General features: G+C 38.8%; 1 protein-coding gene across 9 annotated transcripts in view; it reads left to right on the forward strand.

Moving 5' to 3' along the window:
* ppfibp2a (PPFIA binding protein 2a) overlaps positions 1 to 5,075 on the forward strand; it is a 52,026-nt gene extending 46,951 nt beyond the window's left edge. For all 9 annotated transcript variants that reach the window (XM_084409022.1, XM_084409023.1, XM_084409024.1 and 6 more), the window contains 6 exons: positions 355 to 466; positions 2,069 to 2,157; positions 2,266 to 2,388; positions 2,508 to 2,633; positions 4,171 to 4,359; positions 4,467 to 5,075. In XM_084409022.1, coding sequence (XP_084265148.1) covers positions 355 to 466; positions 2,069 to 2,157; positions 2,266 to 2,388; positions 2,508 to 2,633; positions 4,171 to 4,359; positions 4,467 to 4,670 — 843 coding nt within the window. In that variant the 3' untranslated portion in view covers positions 4,671 to 5,075. The remainder of the gene's footprint in view (positions 1 to 354; positions 467 to 2,068; positions 2,158 to 2,265; positions 2,389 to 2,507; positions 2,634 to 4,170; positions 4,360 to 4,466) is intronic.
* The last annotated feature ends 12,862 nt before the right edge of the window (positions 5,076 to 17,937 follow it).

The raw sequence follows: 17,937 nt of genomic DNA on the forward strand, positions 1-17,937 counted from the left end.
ATTATTATTATTATTATTATTGTGTATAATTTTATATTGTGGTTATTTAGCTGTTGCCTACTCTATGTAGGCATGTCACTGTGGATTATATTAGTAACAGTAATATGCAGATGATGTTGTTGAATGTTTGCAGGCAAGTGACAAATGACAAATTTCAAATGCTCCCAATATTATCAGCAAAGCGGTCATAACAAAAATGTCAACAAATTGATGGAACATGATGTAAAATAACCAACCACAGTTTGTTTCTTACATCACAATAAATGATATTATCAACCACAAAGATAGACTGGTGTACAAGACTCAGTGAAACAGTACAACAGTCATGATGACTCTTGTGCTCTTTTTAAACAGGAGATTTGTATTAAACATCCTCTGCACAGAAAGAAGCTGCAACTCGCTCTAAGAGCTTTTAGTAACAAGACAATGGAGAAATCTTCACAACTGGATCACATCTGGGTTACACGTATGTACTAATATTAATAAATTAGCTAGATTTGTACAAATACCTTAAGAACATGATTAAAATGATTAAGAAATGGTAAATGTCATTTTAAAATAAATCGGGGGCGTTGTTAGGCATGAGTAGTGATTATGATTTGGCATGTGTCAAAAATGATCGATGGCCCTTAAATTAATGATGATTGATGGGTTGACCTTTTGACCTTGCCACGTCCCCTGCCCTAGCGATTACCTTGACCTGACCTTGACCTAGCGATGACCTTGACCTCTCCATGCCGGTTTCGGTGCCGTAATTGTAATTGGATAATTGAATAATAGGAATAATTGGATAATATATCTATGACCTTGTGAGTATAAGGCATCCATTGATTAATATTTGAACTTTGATACGATATAATGGAAATCATGAGGGTTATTTTTTTGAGCTCTGATATCAGGTTGTGTGCCACATGCAAGCATCAGCATCAGCTCCCCTCCCACCCTCCACATTCCATCTCAGGGGGATTGCTGGGCACTGTGGAAGTGAGAAAAAGGTTTTCAACAATGATGTATATTTCACACTAACTAAAGCTGAAAAACATTCTGTTCTTTAAAAGTATATTAAATATTTTTTTTTTCTAAATTTACTGAAACACAGGGCCCCGATTATTTTAGTTTTAAATAAACAAACTTTAAGTTGGCTTGAGAAAGCCAGACCAGAGAGTTTGAAGAAGTTTAAAGTAGTTTGAAGTTTAAAGTAGTTTAAAGTTTGATAGATAGATATAGATTAGTTAATAAGAAAGAATAGTTAGAAAGAAAGAAAAAGATTAGTTAGAAAGAAAAAGATAGATAGATAGATAGATAGATTAGTTTCAATGAAAGAAAGAAATATTAGTTAGAAAGACTAGTTTGAAAGAAAGAAAGAAATAAAGAAAGCAAGATTAGTTAGAAAGAAAGAAAGAAAGAAAGAGAAAGAAAGAAAGAAAGGAAGATTAGTTAGAAAGAAAGAAAGATTAGTTAGAAAGAAAGAAAGGAAGATTAGTTAGAAAGAAAGAAAGATTAGTTAGAAAGAAAGAAAGATTAGTTAGAAAGAAAGAAAGAAAGAAAGAGAAAGAAAGAAAGAAATATTAGTTAGAAAGAAAGGAAGATTAGTTAGAAAAAAAGAAAGATTCGTAAGAAAGAAAGAAAGAAAGAAAGAAAGAAAGAAAGAAAGAAAGAAAGAAAGAAAGAAAGAAAGATTCGTAAGAAAGAAAGAAAGATTAGTTAGAAAGAAAGAAATATTTGTTAGAAATAAAGAAAGAAAGATAAGTTAGAAAGAAACCAGACATAACCAAGGACTGGAACTATCATTTTTATAATCCAATTTAAAAGCTGCATTTTAAAATTATTTATTTCTAATTAATATTTTGAATTAAATACTGTCAAGTTCGGCCTGTGCTTGATTTGGACGTGTTTCAGTGGTTTGCTGAGTTTTTGCATCCTGAGAAGTGTTTGAGTTTGTTTTCATCAAATATGATGACATGCTTATGATTAGATCCAGCGTTTATCGAGTTTCATGAGTTTTCAGTATGCCAGTTTAAATAAGTCCATTCTGCCAATGTGTCTCCACTTCCTAATTTTTCTGCAGGTTGGCTTGATGACATTGGTTTACCACAGTACAAAGATCAGTTCTACGAAAGCAAGGTTGATGGCCGCATGCTACAGTATCTAACAGTGGTAAGACCAAACGTTCCCTCTATCCCTCTGTCAAAAATGCCATGGAACAGTGCTTTTCCAGATGCACATATTTTTATTGAAACTGGTGTTATTTTTTTTTTTTCTCAGAACGATCTCTTGTTCCTGAAAGTCACCAGTCAACTCCATCATCTGAGCATTAAATGTGCCATCCATGTCCTGCACGTCAACAAGTTTAACCCAAACTGCTTGAGACGTAGGCCAGGGGATGAGGTAAGACAAATCGCAGATTAAAAATGCATGCAAGCATGGATAGAGTCAAAGCTTCAGTTAATTATTTGTGCTCTAACACTGAAAGAGTGTGTTTGTTTGTTTGTTTTTTATACATACAGAATAAGACATCGCCCTCTGAGGTGGTGCAGTGGTCTAACCATCGAGTGATGGAGTGGTTGAGGTCAGTGGATTTGGCTGAATATGCTCCAAACCTAAGAGGCAGCGGCGTTCATGGAGGCCTAATTGTGAGTTGGCACTGGCTGCTAAAGCACTACTGCTAATGATGCTTAAATATGCCAGTACATGAGATAGGCCATATGTATCTTATGGATAGCAGAATTGTCCTTCCCAGTAAATAAGAGACTGATAAACTTGGCTCAACCATGATTGTATTAATATATATATATATATATATATATATATATATATATATATATATATATATATATATATATTAGGGCTGTCAATCGATTACAAATTTTAATCTAATTAATTACATACTCTGTGATTAATTAATCTAAATTAATCGCATACATAATTTTTGCTGTGAAAGTATTAAATATTTCAATTCAAATGAATCAATGAATAATCAGCATTAGTGACATTAAAGTTTAAAAACTATTTTATTATTATTAAATAAAAGGTTTGAAAATGACGTTGACTGCTAGAGTTGGTATAACTGGACGTGCTAGGTCGTACCTCGGATTAACGTTAACTCCTGGATGCTTTGCCTTGATGTGGTACGTTCGAGTGGACAAACTCCGGTGATATGCAAATTCCTTGCTGCAGACATTGCAGACGACTTTATTTTTTATCAACACTTCCATCAGGTCGTTTTTTATAAGTAAATGTTCCAATCAATGATCCAGGCAGCGCCAGCGCGTTCTCGTCTCCCTCCTTCATTTTACAGTCGAATGGTGGCTAGAAAGGCTCCAGGTTCAAAGGTCAATAAGGAATGTATTAATCTGCGTTATTTTTTCTCGTTATTTTGACAGCCCTAATATATATATATATATAAGACAGCTCAAAATCTGCTTTAAAATACTACAATTTGAAGGTAGTTTTCAACTGAATAGAAAATGGTTTTCCCTCAAAGATGTGTATTCAAATCTCAGGATGATTTTGGTAAACCTTATACTAATAAGTATGAATCTAAACTCCAGGGCACAAAAACAACAAAAAACCTTAGTCACTGTTTTGATTTACTGACACATAGACATCAAGAAATGATTTTGAGACAAAGAACATCTGACTGTACATGAATCATTACATGTTAGAAATGACTGGTCACAAATCAGGCATTAGAATGAGTATGGTTACTTACATGTTGTTGCATTACTGTTGAGTCCATTTCGTAAAAGTCTGTTTGCAAAGCCTGCACTGAAATTGCGACTGATTTACCAAAGAATCCACAGTGAAATGTACCTAATACAAATAAATAATGCTCAACTGAGACATTCACATTATTGAAAATAAATAACCACATTCCTAGCATTAGGATCTTTTGGAAGGTAACATTATTTTTAGTCCTGTGTGATTCTGTATCACTCTTCTCTTCTGCAGAGGCATTGTTTCAAATATCTATGACGTCATAACTCAGCACATTCCAAAACGAGTCATTTTCAGACCTTGGTTTCAATAAAATATGTTTTTGGACTAACAAGGAAGTATTCAGTTCTGAAACTTAAAGTATATTCTTATAGCATGATGACCTCTTATATATGTAAAGCTCAAAGACAATTTGATATCTCGATTCATGACCCCTTTAAGTTGTCTTATCAGATCCTAGAGCCTCGCTTTTACTCTGAGACCATGGCCATGCTGCTCAACATCCCTCCTCAGAAGACCCTCCTCAGACGCCACCTCACCACCAACTTCAGCACACTGGTGGGGCTCCAGGCCCAACAAGAGAAGCAGGAGTTTGCCAACGCCAGTGGGCACACACCCCTAAACACCACTGCCAAAGTCAGGGTATGATATTACAAACAAAATAATTTAAGTCATCCATTATAAGCAATGTATATGCAGTTGTAAGTTAATCATGTTCATGTTTTTTGACATACATTTTTCTGTCTTAGCCAAAGAAGCTTGGCTTTACTCACTTCAGACAACTGAGAAAGCTCAGGATGGATGAATCTGCAGATTACATCTGCCCCATGGAAACAGGAACCCCACCAGTCCTTAGTGGGACTCCAAAGCGGCCTTACGCAAGCTTTAGGGGCATCAGCCCTATCCTGGCCAGAGATTCAGACAGACTTGAGCAAGTTGGGTCAAAGAGCTGATCCACTGCTTCTTCAATTGTGTGCTTACTGCCACTAACACTATCAAATGCCAGCACTGCAGTAACTCCACCCTGCTGCTTGAATCTCAGCATTAACAAGTAGGAGAAGCCCATCATTTATAATTCAGTGTATCATCTGGATATCTAGGAAAAGACTGACCATGGACTCTGAAAAAAAAAAAAAAAAACATCAGAAATTATTATTATTATTATTATTTGTCTTGTCTAGGTAGTTCAAATGCTGAAATATCACATTGAAGGCTTACTTTGAGTTTCTTGATTTTATACCTTTAACAAATAATTTATACCTATCCCTGGCACAAATTTTTTTTTTCTATATATTGTTTTTTTCAGTGTGCTGAAAACTTCTGCTGATTTGTCCACATAAATGAGTTTTGAAATGCCCAATGAACTGTTTCTTTCTTTCTCTCTCTCTCTCTCTTTTCCATTGAAAACACTGTAGTAAAACACTTATGCAAATTGAAATGATGAATTATAAGATACTGTTCCATCTTTAATGAGTTGTGCAATATTAACATTATGTATGTTTCCCTGGAATCTTGAATAGGGAACAATACATGTACGCTGTGTCAGTAGATGATGCTATAGACCCCTTCACGGTCGACGTCACAGGAAAATTCTAAGTTCGCAGTGCGCATGTCGGGGTCAGAAAGTTCATTCCATCCCATTGAATTGTGTGTTAACCAGAGAATTTCTCGTCAAGAAAAAATGCCTACTTGTTGCATCGTGGACTGTGAAAATCACATCAGTTGTGGAGTCAAGTTTTTCAGGATTCCTGCAGGATCTCATCAGTAAAAAAAAAAAAAAAAGCATTGTCCCAGTCTGCCCGTTTATTATATAAAAAAATACACATACTTAGCAGTGTTAAATTTGAAAAAAAATACTGTTCGACAGAACTGCTTGGTTTGTTACCATAGTTATCTGCGTGGTTCCTCAGCGATGAGGTTCCACATTTGCGGCTATCCAACACGAAAATGCATGCAGCAAATAAGCCGTTCACAATATTTTCTTCAGATAACTCCAAATTTCTCCCACACACTGGACTTGATTTTTGATGACTGTCGACAACTTTACAATCTCCACTAGCTATTCTTTTCTTCAACTCCTCAGCATCAATCTCGACGACTGCAAGCAGGTCGCGCGCGGTTATGATGCATTTTTAAAAGTGGTATATCCTGGGAGGGCGTGGCACGTGGGCAAATAAACTGATGTGTATTTTAAATTATTTTATCAACTTGAAATACAGGCATATTTTTGTAGACGTGTTCCTAAAAATATGAATATATTTTTACGTTTGCATGTGATTGTTTTAAACCCGTGTTTAGACCATAGATCCGTGTTTCCCCCGTGTCCGACCCGACACAGTTGGATATTTTTCACCCGTTTGAGCAAAATTTGCGGGTCACCCGTCCGAACCCGTGCAGGACTCTAATCAGGCAGACAATCGCCATCAGCTAAAACAAGTTTATTATGGTTCTGTTCCCGTTCCTGTGATGGCAAAGACAGTGCATACCCTTGACACAATATGCCGGTCTATTAGCTGCACCATTTTTCTGACCCCATGCTGCGCGCGCACCCAACCTAGGCGTTTGCTGTTTACAAACATTGAAGGGGTCTATAGGAACACGCCTCAGGTGTGACGATTGTTTGAAGCATGTATAGAAGCTAGGGATGGGTCTATACCACTTTTTTTAATGCCTGATACAAATATCACAATCTTGAGTATCTGCCGATACCGATGCCAATCTGATATCAGTACTGTTTTCTCTTGATCAGTTTAGAATATCTACACCTCACTAATTATACAATGCTTCATTAAATACTAAAAGCCAATTCAGAAATAATAAATACCTAACATCAATTGCTCAAAGATTGTATTTAAAATTAAGAAATGCATACCTGACACAGGACACACAGTGGCGTGTGAGTGTTATTAAGACACTCACACAGCACTGCATGGGGGTTTTCTGGCTACAGAATTTTCCCAAATGGCTGCTCTACCACTTTTCCTTAAATACCCAGACCAGAACAAAAGGGTTGTACATTTTTACATTCATCTATGCAAGGGGGTGTCCTGTGCTCTTTCTTTGAGATCTTCTCTTCAGGGGTGCATTTTATTGTTTTATTGCAGGGTGTTTTGATCTCAGCTTTTGTCTTAGCAGGAAAACCACGTCTTAAAGAGAAAACGGACTAATATGGAGAAAACTACTAAACATGCTCACAGCAATGTATGTGAATGTATTGGCAGTAGCAATACTTGGGACTTGTTTTGCAGCACCGTAGCAGATCTATTCCGCCAGGGCCATGCCAATCTCTATTAACATACCAATCTCCCAAGAGTTGTCATGACATAACTAAAATAATATTAGCACTGATTATTAAAAAAAGTGTTTTACTTTTTAAACTATTATCTAAACGTTTGTAAATATTATGTTCACAATAGTTTAGGTTCCCCACTGGTAGGGAGCACTCTGATGAAAATTGACAGATGGCCAATCCGTCCATCTGTCCACACTGCCAGATGGACAGATTGGCCAAGTGGCGGTTTAAGCAGTTCTCTTGTCCATATCCTTCAGGATGTATGCCAACAAAACCACCATGGTATGCAGCTTTGCATCATCCTGACTTGCAGCCAAATAGGACTTGCTGATCAGGACTGACATCACCCTGCAGGACTTGGATGGCAAAGTAATCTGCAACTTCAATATGGTGAGAGATGTGTATGCGTTGGAGGCAAATTATGACCAGAAAGCACTCATCCAATTTGGACTGCTTTCCAGCTGGGCTGCACCTGGCCAGTCTAGATTTAGTTTGCCTACAGCATGTGAAACTACCTCAGCAAGCTCTTTAAAAGCAAGACATATCAGTGTCTCCTGACCACTAGGGGGGATAGCATCGGACAAACCACAGCATACCTCAGATTTTGATGTGGTGGTAGAAAGAAGCCGTTTCTCAATATGCGTTCTTGTCTGTACTTGTGTTCTTGTAAAACGTCATCAGTCGCTGCCCAAGTACTGTTCCAATTCAAAGTTCACATCTAGCCAAGTCCAGTTCAAATCCCCGGATGTGTTCTTGATCCGCCCCTTTTACCGAGGATGCATCGAGAGGTGACTTGTGCGAACTTGAGAAAGCCAGGTATCCCAGAATGCATCTCACACCAACCAGCAAGCATCAATAGCAGAGGAGAAACCCCGTGTAATTTAAAAATACTGCTGTAATTGTGTCACGAAATGTAGTTTTAAGAGTATTTCAGGCGAGAATGTAGTTGTTTAAAGATCATATCTTTGGTTTATTTATAAAGATAGCGCCTATTTGAAAATTTGATCTGACGGTTTCGGAGTTGTGAGAACCAGGCAATCGGACGCTCGGCGCTCGTACCCCGCCGAGAACAGCCTTTCCTCGGCTAGTTTAGTCAATTTAACTTTAACGTTGTAGCCTAGAGAGCTGACTTTTGTTTGACTGAATCGTTTGCTTTATTATTGTATAGCTTCTTATACCTTTTAGGCTACTTATACTTTTATAATGGCTATTATTGATCATTAAAACTGACATTTAACAAAAAAAGGTTATGTTATTTTATTTTATATATTTAAAACATATAAAATATTTTATTATAGCCTACATGTTGCCTACATTCTCTTCACTGTATGTACATATAATAAAATAAAATGACACAACCCTGTCTCTTTTTGCTAAATGTTAGTTTTAATGATCAATATTATAATGTTTTTTTTTTTATTCATCATTCATCAAGAGTCAGGGTTGTGCTTTATATTTCGTGTTGTTATAAATATGCAGTGAAGATAATCAATTGCGTTGCCTGAACCACATTTGTGTGGCCACTGGCCATTATGTTTAAGATTTTTTTTAATGAAAATTAAAAGAGTCAGAGTGGTGGTTTATAACATATTTTGTTTTATTTGTAGCCTAGATATACATAAAGAGATAACCGGAGTAGCCAGAGCGAGCTGAGTGACGCGATCAAGTACGCCGCTGTTCCATTTGCAGAATTATCGGACTTGCGTCCTCCCGTCCTCGGCAGTTCGTTCTCCTGAGTCGAACTTGTCAAGTCCGAACTGCCAAGGACTCAAGTCCGAACTTTGCGTACTTGGTATTGAGAAACGGCTAGAGTGTTCTCAAACCCAAAAGAGGCCACACCGTTTGCTTCCGCAGTGAGACATAGCTTATCACAAGCTTTGACAACCTCAGAAACAGAGTGACAGACCATAACCAATCTTTAATCTTTTCTCAAAAAGAAGGTGAGCCGAGAGCAAAACACTTCAACTTGAAATGTGAAATGTGTACGGCTCACACTGTGGGCAGATCTAGAAAATTATTTATAGGGTGGCATGAGGACTGTGAGGGGTAGCAACACCAAATCAAACAAGCATTCAATCATCTATACTCAATCTATACTATATAATCTATACTACATTTATACTAAACATAATATAGCCACAAGCGGCAATCATCAGGGTCTAAGCACCAATGGCCTAGGAGAATGATTAGCGACCCAGAAAGTGTTTTTACAGAAAAGTCCAACTTGAATCTTCACTGAAATTTAGGCTTTAATGTAACAGTTTACAGCGACCCACAAGTGTCAAAAAAGGCAAATGACTTTTAGAAGAAATCCAAGTTTGTCCGACTGTGTCCTGCAGTGCTACAAACCACCTACAAATTACGCCCCAACTACCTGTTATGCCCCCTACAATGAAACTTGCCAATTTAGGGATGTCATCAGAGCCCTCCCTCTGGAATCACTGATGTTGTCACTAGTACAGCTCTTCTGCTACTTCAGTCATAATACAGGTTAGACAATAATAATACAGGGCTAAGATTATCACAAATAAACACAAGATTTTGACAGATACATGTATCCAAGGGTTTGTGTGGAGAAGTGGAGCGGGCACTGCATGGCACGGAGGCACCGGTGCTTTCCTATCAACAGTGAAAACAACTTAAAATACTCTATAATTTCTGGTCATACAGAAAAGAATAATACATCATTCGCAACTACTTTTATTTGAGTAAACTCACAATAACAAGAAAACGTTGTGCTTTTGTAAAATAAAATAAAACAATCAGACGCTTTCATGATCTCCGTGAACTGGAGCACGTCTCAAAAATGAACTGAAACAAAATATAGCCTTCCTATATAAAGCTTGAAATTTCTAATTTTAAACGAACAAAATCGAATCGAAAGCAAATACCGTCTGATTATGTAAGGCACATCCGCTTTACAGCAGAGATGGAGATATGTTTGCAGCCGTCACTAGAAAACACTAGTTTATTAATAAACAATTAAAATGCCTCGTTATTTTTTCAGACACATTTATTATCATTAGCATAAATCACTTATAAATCACCTCTCTGTATGGTTCCGGAGGCATGGCTCTTCTCATTCAGCACTGCGGGAAAAATATCATTTCCGGGTTCTAATTTGGCCCAAGAAAACCAGTAAAATTGTCATTTTTTTCCATATTAATTTGCAAATATTTTAAATGTTTAATAAAATGGCAAAAAGTCAAACAAAAATCTGAAAATACATCAATATTTATTTGTTTGCGCAGCATTTGGTGTGTACAGGTCAAATAAAAATGTTGGTGTTCAACTTTGCGTTTTAAAAATACAATAACTGTTCATTTTTCGTTTTTCAATTACGGGTTTAAAAAGGAAAAACGAATGGACGCAAAAGTACACTGACCGACCAAACATACAATCGTAATTAATTTAATTTAAATCAAACAATGATTTTACAAGATATGAGACACTTCCTGTTTTCCTTTTTTGTCCTTACTTTAATCCCTCGCCATGGCAACACAATTGCAGCACAAACTTCAAATGTGCTCGGGTAGGGTCGGCTTGATTTTTTGGGCCCGATCTAATCTCTAATTGAGGTGAAGACTTCAACACGCTAATTGGCGAATACTTCATAACATAAGCCTTCACTGTAAAAAAAAATTACATCCCCAAGTCAAAAATTTCAAGTGACCGATAACATCTAAATTTTTCAATTAGTCTGACGTATTATTTCTCATTGAGCCAATGTTAACAGACTATTGCAACAAGAATTTCACTTGGGCCAATTGAAAAATGTAGATGTTACCGGTCACTTGAAATTTTTGATTTGGGAGGGTTAGAATTTTTTTACAGTGTTATAACATAGACAGTATTTATTTATATTTGAAACCTGGTAAGATACATCACATTTGTGGAAAATAAATTGGATAATAGATATAATTTATTGATCCCATGGTGTAAATTGGTCATGTTACCATTGCTCACATTTAAGAAAATACATAAAAGCATATGTGAAATCTTAAAAATTAAGATTGCTTGTACATATACTCTACTTATGAAACTATACATTAGAAAATATAGATCAGAGTATTGCACAGTTTAATTTATTACATTTATATTATTGTACTATTAAAGCATTGTATGTTTAAATATATAAATGATATGAAGCTATATATATATATATATATATATAAGATGATATTAAGCTGCTGACAAGTCTGAGGTAAGTACAAACTGCCCAGACTATTAGTTCAGAATATCTGACACTGAGGGAGGACTTGAAATGATGACCTGGAATGGTTTCCTGAGGCTGCAAGAACGTCAAGAATGGTTTCCTGTGGCTGTGTTACAGAAACAACTTCAGTCAGAGTAATATCTTGTCTCTTTAGTAACCACTGTGATTTCAATTTGGAAACCCATTTAAAACACTGAACTTGTCAGATCATAACTTAGGGCTTAAAGGGATAGTTCACCCATTTACTCACCCTTATGTTTTTCCAAACTTCCATGAGTTTATTTCTTGTGTGGAACTTCCATAGTATGGAAAAAAATACTATGGAAGTCATTGGGGACCAGCAACTGTTTGGTTACCAATATTCTTCAAAATATATTTTGTGATCATCAGTAGAAAGAGGCTCATGCATGTTTGAAACACCATGAGGGTGAGTAAATGAAGACAGAACTTTCAATTTTGGGTGAACTATCCCTTTAAGATAGGACGTTTCTGTAATTTGGTCCCTGTGAGGCATCTTGGTGGCACCCTGCTCGCCATAGCGATACATTTAATTAAAAAAATACTAAAAAAGGTTATGTTGTTTAAGAGATATTCCTTACAATTGCATTGATCAAGAACCACATCTGTACACTTTTCCCCAACCAAATGTTAGCTTTTAATATTAGAAAACTTGAGGTGTGGTGAATGGTGTTACAGCTAGAATGCTTCTAATGTGCAAAAGGGGGCAATCTTATCTTGGTAAAAATATTTTATATAAATATATATATATAAATAGGACTTTTTCTTTGGGCTACACAAGAAAACGAAGAAAATGGAAAAAAAGAAAAAGCAATAGGAGGATATTTAATTGTGGTAGCAGTATAATACTTCTGCTGTCAGGAAAGGCAAATCAAGTCCTTATACCTGTCCTGACCTGAGCACAAGCTCTCATCCTAATCCTGAAAGTCTTCAATACTTACATATTAAATACCATATTAAAATACTTTTAAGTCTTTAAATTCATTTAAATTGATAATATCACCTCTGTACCTAATTACTGTTTGTCTGATGAGTGTCCAATCTCTGAACAAAAAGGTTTCAATAAGCGCCACCTGCTTGCATTAGGCTAGGCCTAACACATGCTAGGCTTATGGCCTGGCCTAGCTTTATCCTGGTCACCGTGGCCAGGATGGATTCGATCCGTGCAGGAGACAATTGTGCCCGCATCGTGACCGAATCCCACACCACTCCCAGGAACGTGGTTCTCTGGGCTGGTGCCAACACGCTCTTTTTCGTGTTGAGTCTCAACCCCAGGCTCTGGATGTGGGCAAGGACGACATCTCGATGCCGAACTGCCAGCTCTTGTGACTGGGCCAGAATCAGTGTCTATATACTGTAATTGAGGACCCTGATACCCTGAAGCCTCAGCGGTGCTAGAGCTGCATCCATACATTTTGTAAATGTGCGAGGGGAGAGAGCTAGGCCGAATGGAAGAACCCGATATTGGTACGCTTCACCCCCGAAAGCGAACCTCAGGAACTTCCTGTGAGATGGAAGGATGGAAATGTGGAAGTATGTGTCCTTCAGATCTATCGTGACAAACCAATCCTCGGATTGAATTTGGTTCACGATGATGGGAATAGTGAGCATCTTGAACCTGAATCTCCTCAGAGACCGATTCAAGTGCCTGAGATCTATTATTGGACGCAACCCCCCATCCTTCTTGGGAACTATGAAGTAGCGACTGTAAAATCCGGACTCCCTGTCTGGAGGAGGAATACGTTCTATAGCCTCTTTTACCAGCAGAGAGTTTACTTCTTGTTCCAATACCCGACTCTGCTCTGGGTCGACTACAGTCCAGACCACCCCGTTGAACTTTGGTGGGCGGGAACCGAACTGTAGTCTGTACCCCTTTTGAATGGTGTGCAGAGCCCAAGGAGAAATATTCGAGGCTGGCTTCGGGTATTAATCGGGATTCGTTCTTGGCCCCCTGAAGCGGATCTCCGGCAGGGTTCGACCGAAAACAATTCTCCTTATTTCCCGGACACGAATGCTGCCTGGCCGCAAGCCTGTGGGGCGGACAGTTGCAGGGCGCGTTCGCTGGAAACCGATGCGTCCCGAAGCGCACTTGACGCCGGGAAGTCGACATCGATTTCCTGCGGGCTCCGTGGAGGAGGCGACCTCGATCGCTCCCCCACGGGTGGGGCCGCCCGCAGAGGACCTAGGCTGGCTAGGACCTCTTTGTCGAAGCCTTCTTCGCCTGCAGGACGACTGAGACAGGCTTCGACTGAGAGCGTCCTCTATGCCCCCATGCTGTTTGAGGGGGGGCTCTAGAAGCGACGCTCTCCTTTTGCGCTTGTCTGTACGCGGAGGAGCTGGCGGATGGCTGCGGCTACCCGCTGGGGGCAGGCTTCTTAGGTTTGGAGCGGTGAGGGAGATATTGCCTGAAGGCTGCAGATTGTTTCTTCGCCTCCTGAAACCTGTCGACGACGATATTAACAGAGTCGCCAAACAGGCCAGAAGGCGAAATCGGGGCATCAAGGAGGAAAGCCCTGTCTTTCTCCTTGATGCCCGACAGATTTAACCATAGGTGTCTCTCCGAGACCACCATTGCCGCCATGGAACGGCCGATAGCACGGGCCGTTTCCTTGGTGACTCGGAGAGACAGATCTGCAGCCTTCCTCAACTCCGCAATATCTTCCAGAGTTGGACCCTCGCCCTCATCAATATCCTTAAGAAGGTCGGCCTGGTATGCTTGTAGTACTGCCATTGTATGCAGACTAGCACCAGCCCGACCCGCAGCCATATAAGCCCTGCCGGTTTAGTGGGCAGCACCAGGGTTTTTAGGGATGATGCAGACTTGTTGCACACGCGAGATGAGTGTGGATTTTTCCACGATTTACACAACTCATTATGCAAATCAGGAAAGAACGGTAAACCCCGATGGCGAGGTGGCTCTCTGTGCTGCAGGAAACGCTCATCCAACCTGCTTTTAATAAGCGTTTCCTGCCTCTCATGTGGCCAACTGATATTAAGACGGGCCACTGCACGAGAGACAACCTCCACCAGCTCCTCATATGCGGGGACATGGGGTGGCGAGTCATCCCCAAAATCCCCGCCTTCGATGCTGAGCACGTCTACTTCCTCGGAAGCAGACAGCTCAAGCATCGGGCTCTCCACTCCGCACGAGGCGGGAGAGCATCGGAACTGGCGGATGAATCATGAGAGTGTGCCTCGGCAGTCTCGGGATCCCCCGTCAGATCCATCTGCGAGCCCCATGAAGAGCGTCCCGCACCACGGGGCTCGCGAGCCTGGCCATCCTCATTGAAAATGGCCAGGCGGGAGCGCAGCACACGGATTGGTAATCTCTCAAAATCCTCGCAAGCAGCCCCCTCGAGAGCTGCCTGCACGTACGGGTGTGTCCCCACCCGTAATGTAACGTGGGCAGGGATGCACACATCTCGTGTAACTGCTGCTCGCTATATATGCTTGTGACTTTGAGACAAACAACACCAAATAAGACATACAAGTTCAGACAGAGAGCGCTTTGCTGAAGAACAGAAAGCTATCTCTGTTATGTGCCGGTGTCCTTTTGTAGCTTCCGCATATGCCGTCACACATTACGTCATGATGCAACACCAATCAGGATTGGTTTAGTTTCATTCATACTTCAGAGGCGCTACGCTGAGGGGCGTTCCCCCAAAGTGTCATTTGACGCAGTTCGAGTTCCCTCGAAAGGGAACAAGGCAATTTTATTTTTTATCAAAATTTTCATAAAACTGCAATTTAAATATATTATTTCTATAGGTTATACAAAAAAAAAAAAAAGGACAAAATAAATAGGCTGAATAAGCTGATCTATAGCATGTAAAATGGTGGTAGCCTAGTCTATGAACCGTACACCCCCCTAAGCTCACAGAAACGGTTAGACCCAAGTATTCAGCAGCCAATGACACTGACCCATTGAAACTGATTTTTAACGTGTATTTAACGCGCATGTGTTAAATACGCGTTGAATACGTAACGCGCTGATTTGTCACGCGCAGATAACACGTATTTACCGTGTTAAATACGTGTTAAAATTCACATGTTTTTGGCCCTCGAGGCTTTCCATAGAAATGCAACGTGCCACAGACTTTGCCACAACGCAAATGTGTTTGCTGGGTTGTTCCAGGGAATGTCTAATAAGGGAAGAACTTCCACTCTCAGTAAACTTCCGGCTTCTGAACTGGTTGCAGTTCCACTCTGGTTCCATATGAGGGCGCTCACAGAATGAATGGAGGTCTATGGAGCTATACCCCTCAAAATCCACTTTTCTCAGGATATAATTTTTTGTCTAGTAATTTGAATGTTGTATTCGAAAGGAGATTTTTTAGAGTCACTTATTTGCTTTAAAAGTCTTTTAAAATGTCAATGACGTCATACACATCGTATGACCAGAGATACTGCTTTACGGCAATCCTTCAGTCACTTTGGTGCTTTCGCGCTCTGGCAGATAAAAGTGCCAGCAAACCCCCCATAAGTTGCTGCGAAAAAGTCCGCCTTAACATTCTGGTCCCGCTTCAGATGCCACGATGCCATCAAGCGGTATCTCTGGTCGTAATCAGTCCTTCACTGACCAATCAGCGTTCATTAGCAGAATGCTAGCGTGTTATGGGCAACAACAACTCAACCTGTAAGAAATCGAAAGGACATAAGTACTTGTTCATTCAACTTTCGACCTATAACCCATGTTGAACTTGCAAAACCTACAATCAAATCTGAGATTTCTCAACGGCAATCGGGTGAAAGAGACAAATTTAGCCGTCTAGCTCCAGACTCCCATTCATTTTGCACTCATGGGCGATCGCCCCCAGTGGAACTCTGGTGGAACTACAACCAAAATTCGGTACAATAGGACTTAATAGGGAGTGGCCAGGCTCTCTGTAGACGGGCTCTGGTTGTTCTCTGTTCTCCGGTTGTCAGATCGCTCATGAGTGAACGTTAATAGGCCTATTTTATAGGCTACCCAAGTCAATGCATTATTCTTTCCTTTTTGTATTAGTGTTTAAAATATTTAATTTACAACTAATTATTTTAATTTATATCTTAATTTATTAATATTATTCTTTTTAAAACTTACTGGGCGTCAGCCGTCATTTACCCTGCCATACTCAGCTGATGCAAAGCGTGAATTTATATCTACACAGAAGAAAGCCCTGTCTTGGCTCTTCCCCGGTATAGTATGGGTTGTGGCAAGCCATTAGTCTGGTTGTTTGATGAGAAAAAGATTAAATGTAGGCTAGTAGTTACAATAAACGTGTTAAGAATCCGTACAACTGCAGCAGTACGTTTCATTCCCGCCCACATGTAGAAATCGAATAGTCAAGCTGTTTATATTTTTTTCTACATGAGAACGAAAAACTAAAAATCAAGCTGAATACTTGTTTTTCATTTTTTTTATTTTTTTTATTAAAAAACGAACCAGGAACTGTTTTCTTACTTTCAATATTAAATAAAAAAAAAACGAATTAACAAAGGAAAAAAGTTTATTTGTTTACACCAAAAAACAATATTTGAGTTTCTTTTTCAATCAATGTAGTATGTGCATTTAAACACTTTCTGATTAGTGCTATCTGATGAAGACAAGAAATGAAGACTAATGTAATAGTATAACCACAAGATGGCAGCATATGCTTATTTTCAAACAGGGTTGGATAAATCCTAGTTCATGTGAACAGTTAAAGTAAAATAACTTACATGTTTTCCACACGGCAATAGCATGTAAATGTAGACATTATCAAATACTATTTTCTGTCACAGTGTACATTTGATAAAAAAAAAAATTTGTTTAAAATGTTGTTAAATCATCTGAATCTCACTCTGTCTCTCTCTCTGTCTGTCCTGTTATTAAATAATAAGAAATCTCCAAGGCCTTGTCTTTTTCTGAGTTTCAATTAAAAAATACAGGCAAGAACCAGTTTAATTGTAGTGCACTGACATTATTATATAAATATCTTAATCATGTATATATGTGTATATATATATATATATATATATATATATATATATATATATATATATATATATATATATATAACCTAAGACACATATTTATGGAATTACAAAATTTTTAGCTGCAAATGACAACTTCTCACTCAGTGACCTATAACATCCTATGACATGAAATTGATCTAAATTTAAATGATCTCATGGATGTGGCTGTTGTGGTGCATGGTCATAATGGCACCAGCTGCTGCAGTAAATGTGGCATATTCAAACTATTTTGACTTACAATAGTTATGTTACATTTACCTGCTTCAAATGCAGACGAGCAAATTCACCATATATTTTACAAATACTACTGTTGTTGTGTCACGAAATGTAGTTTTTTTTTGAGAATGTAGTTATTTAGACCTCAAATATGTGATTCATATAAATATAACGTCTGGTTTACAGTTTGTTTAGAATGATGCCATGCACAGGTTTCCTAAAACACTGGGGTGGCGTTGGCGCCGGAGCTTGGGCCGGTCAACGTTGCTTATCGCTATATTTTAAGTTGTGTTTTAATACTTAAGTTTCAAAAGCGTCATAAGTTAGCCATGCAAACATTTAATAAATTAAACAAAATAATTTAATTCAAACGATTGTTTTAGTCAGTGAGATCCACGCTTGTTTCTTTGCATAAGCCCATAGCTTAATAAACTGACATCGATACACACAGTATCTTAAATTATAAACAAACGATAACCAA

The sequence above is a fragment of the Rutilus rutilus genome (assembly GCF_951802725.1).
Source record: "Rutilus rutilus genome assembly, chromosome: 5".
In the NCBI taxonomy this organism is placed as follows: Eukaryota; Metazoa; Chordata; class Actinopteri; order Cypriniformes; family Leuciscidae; genus Rutilus; species Rutilus rutilus.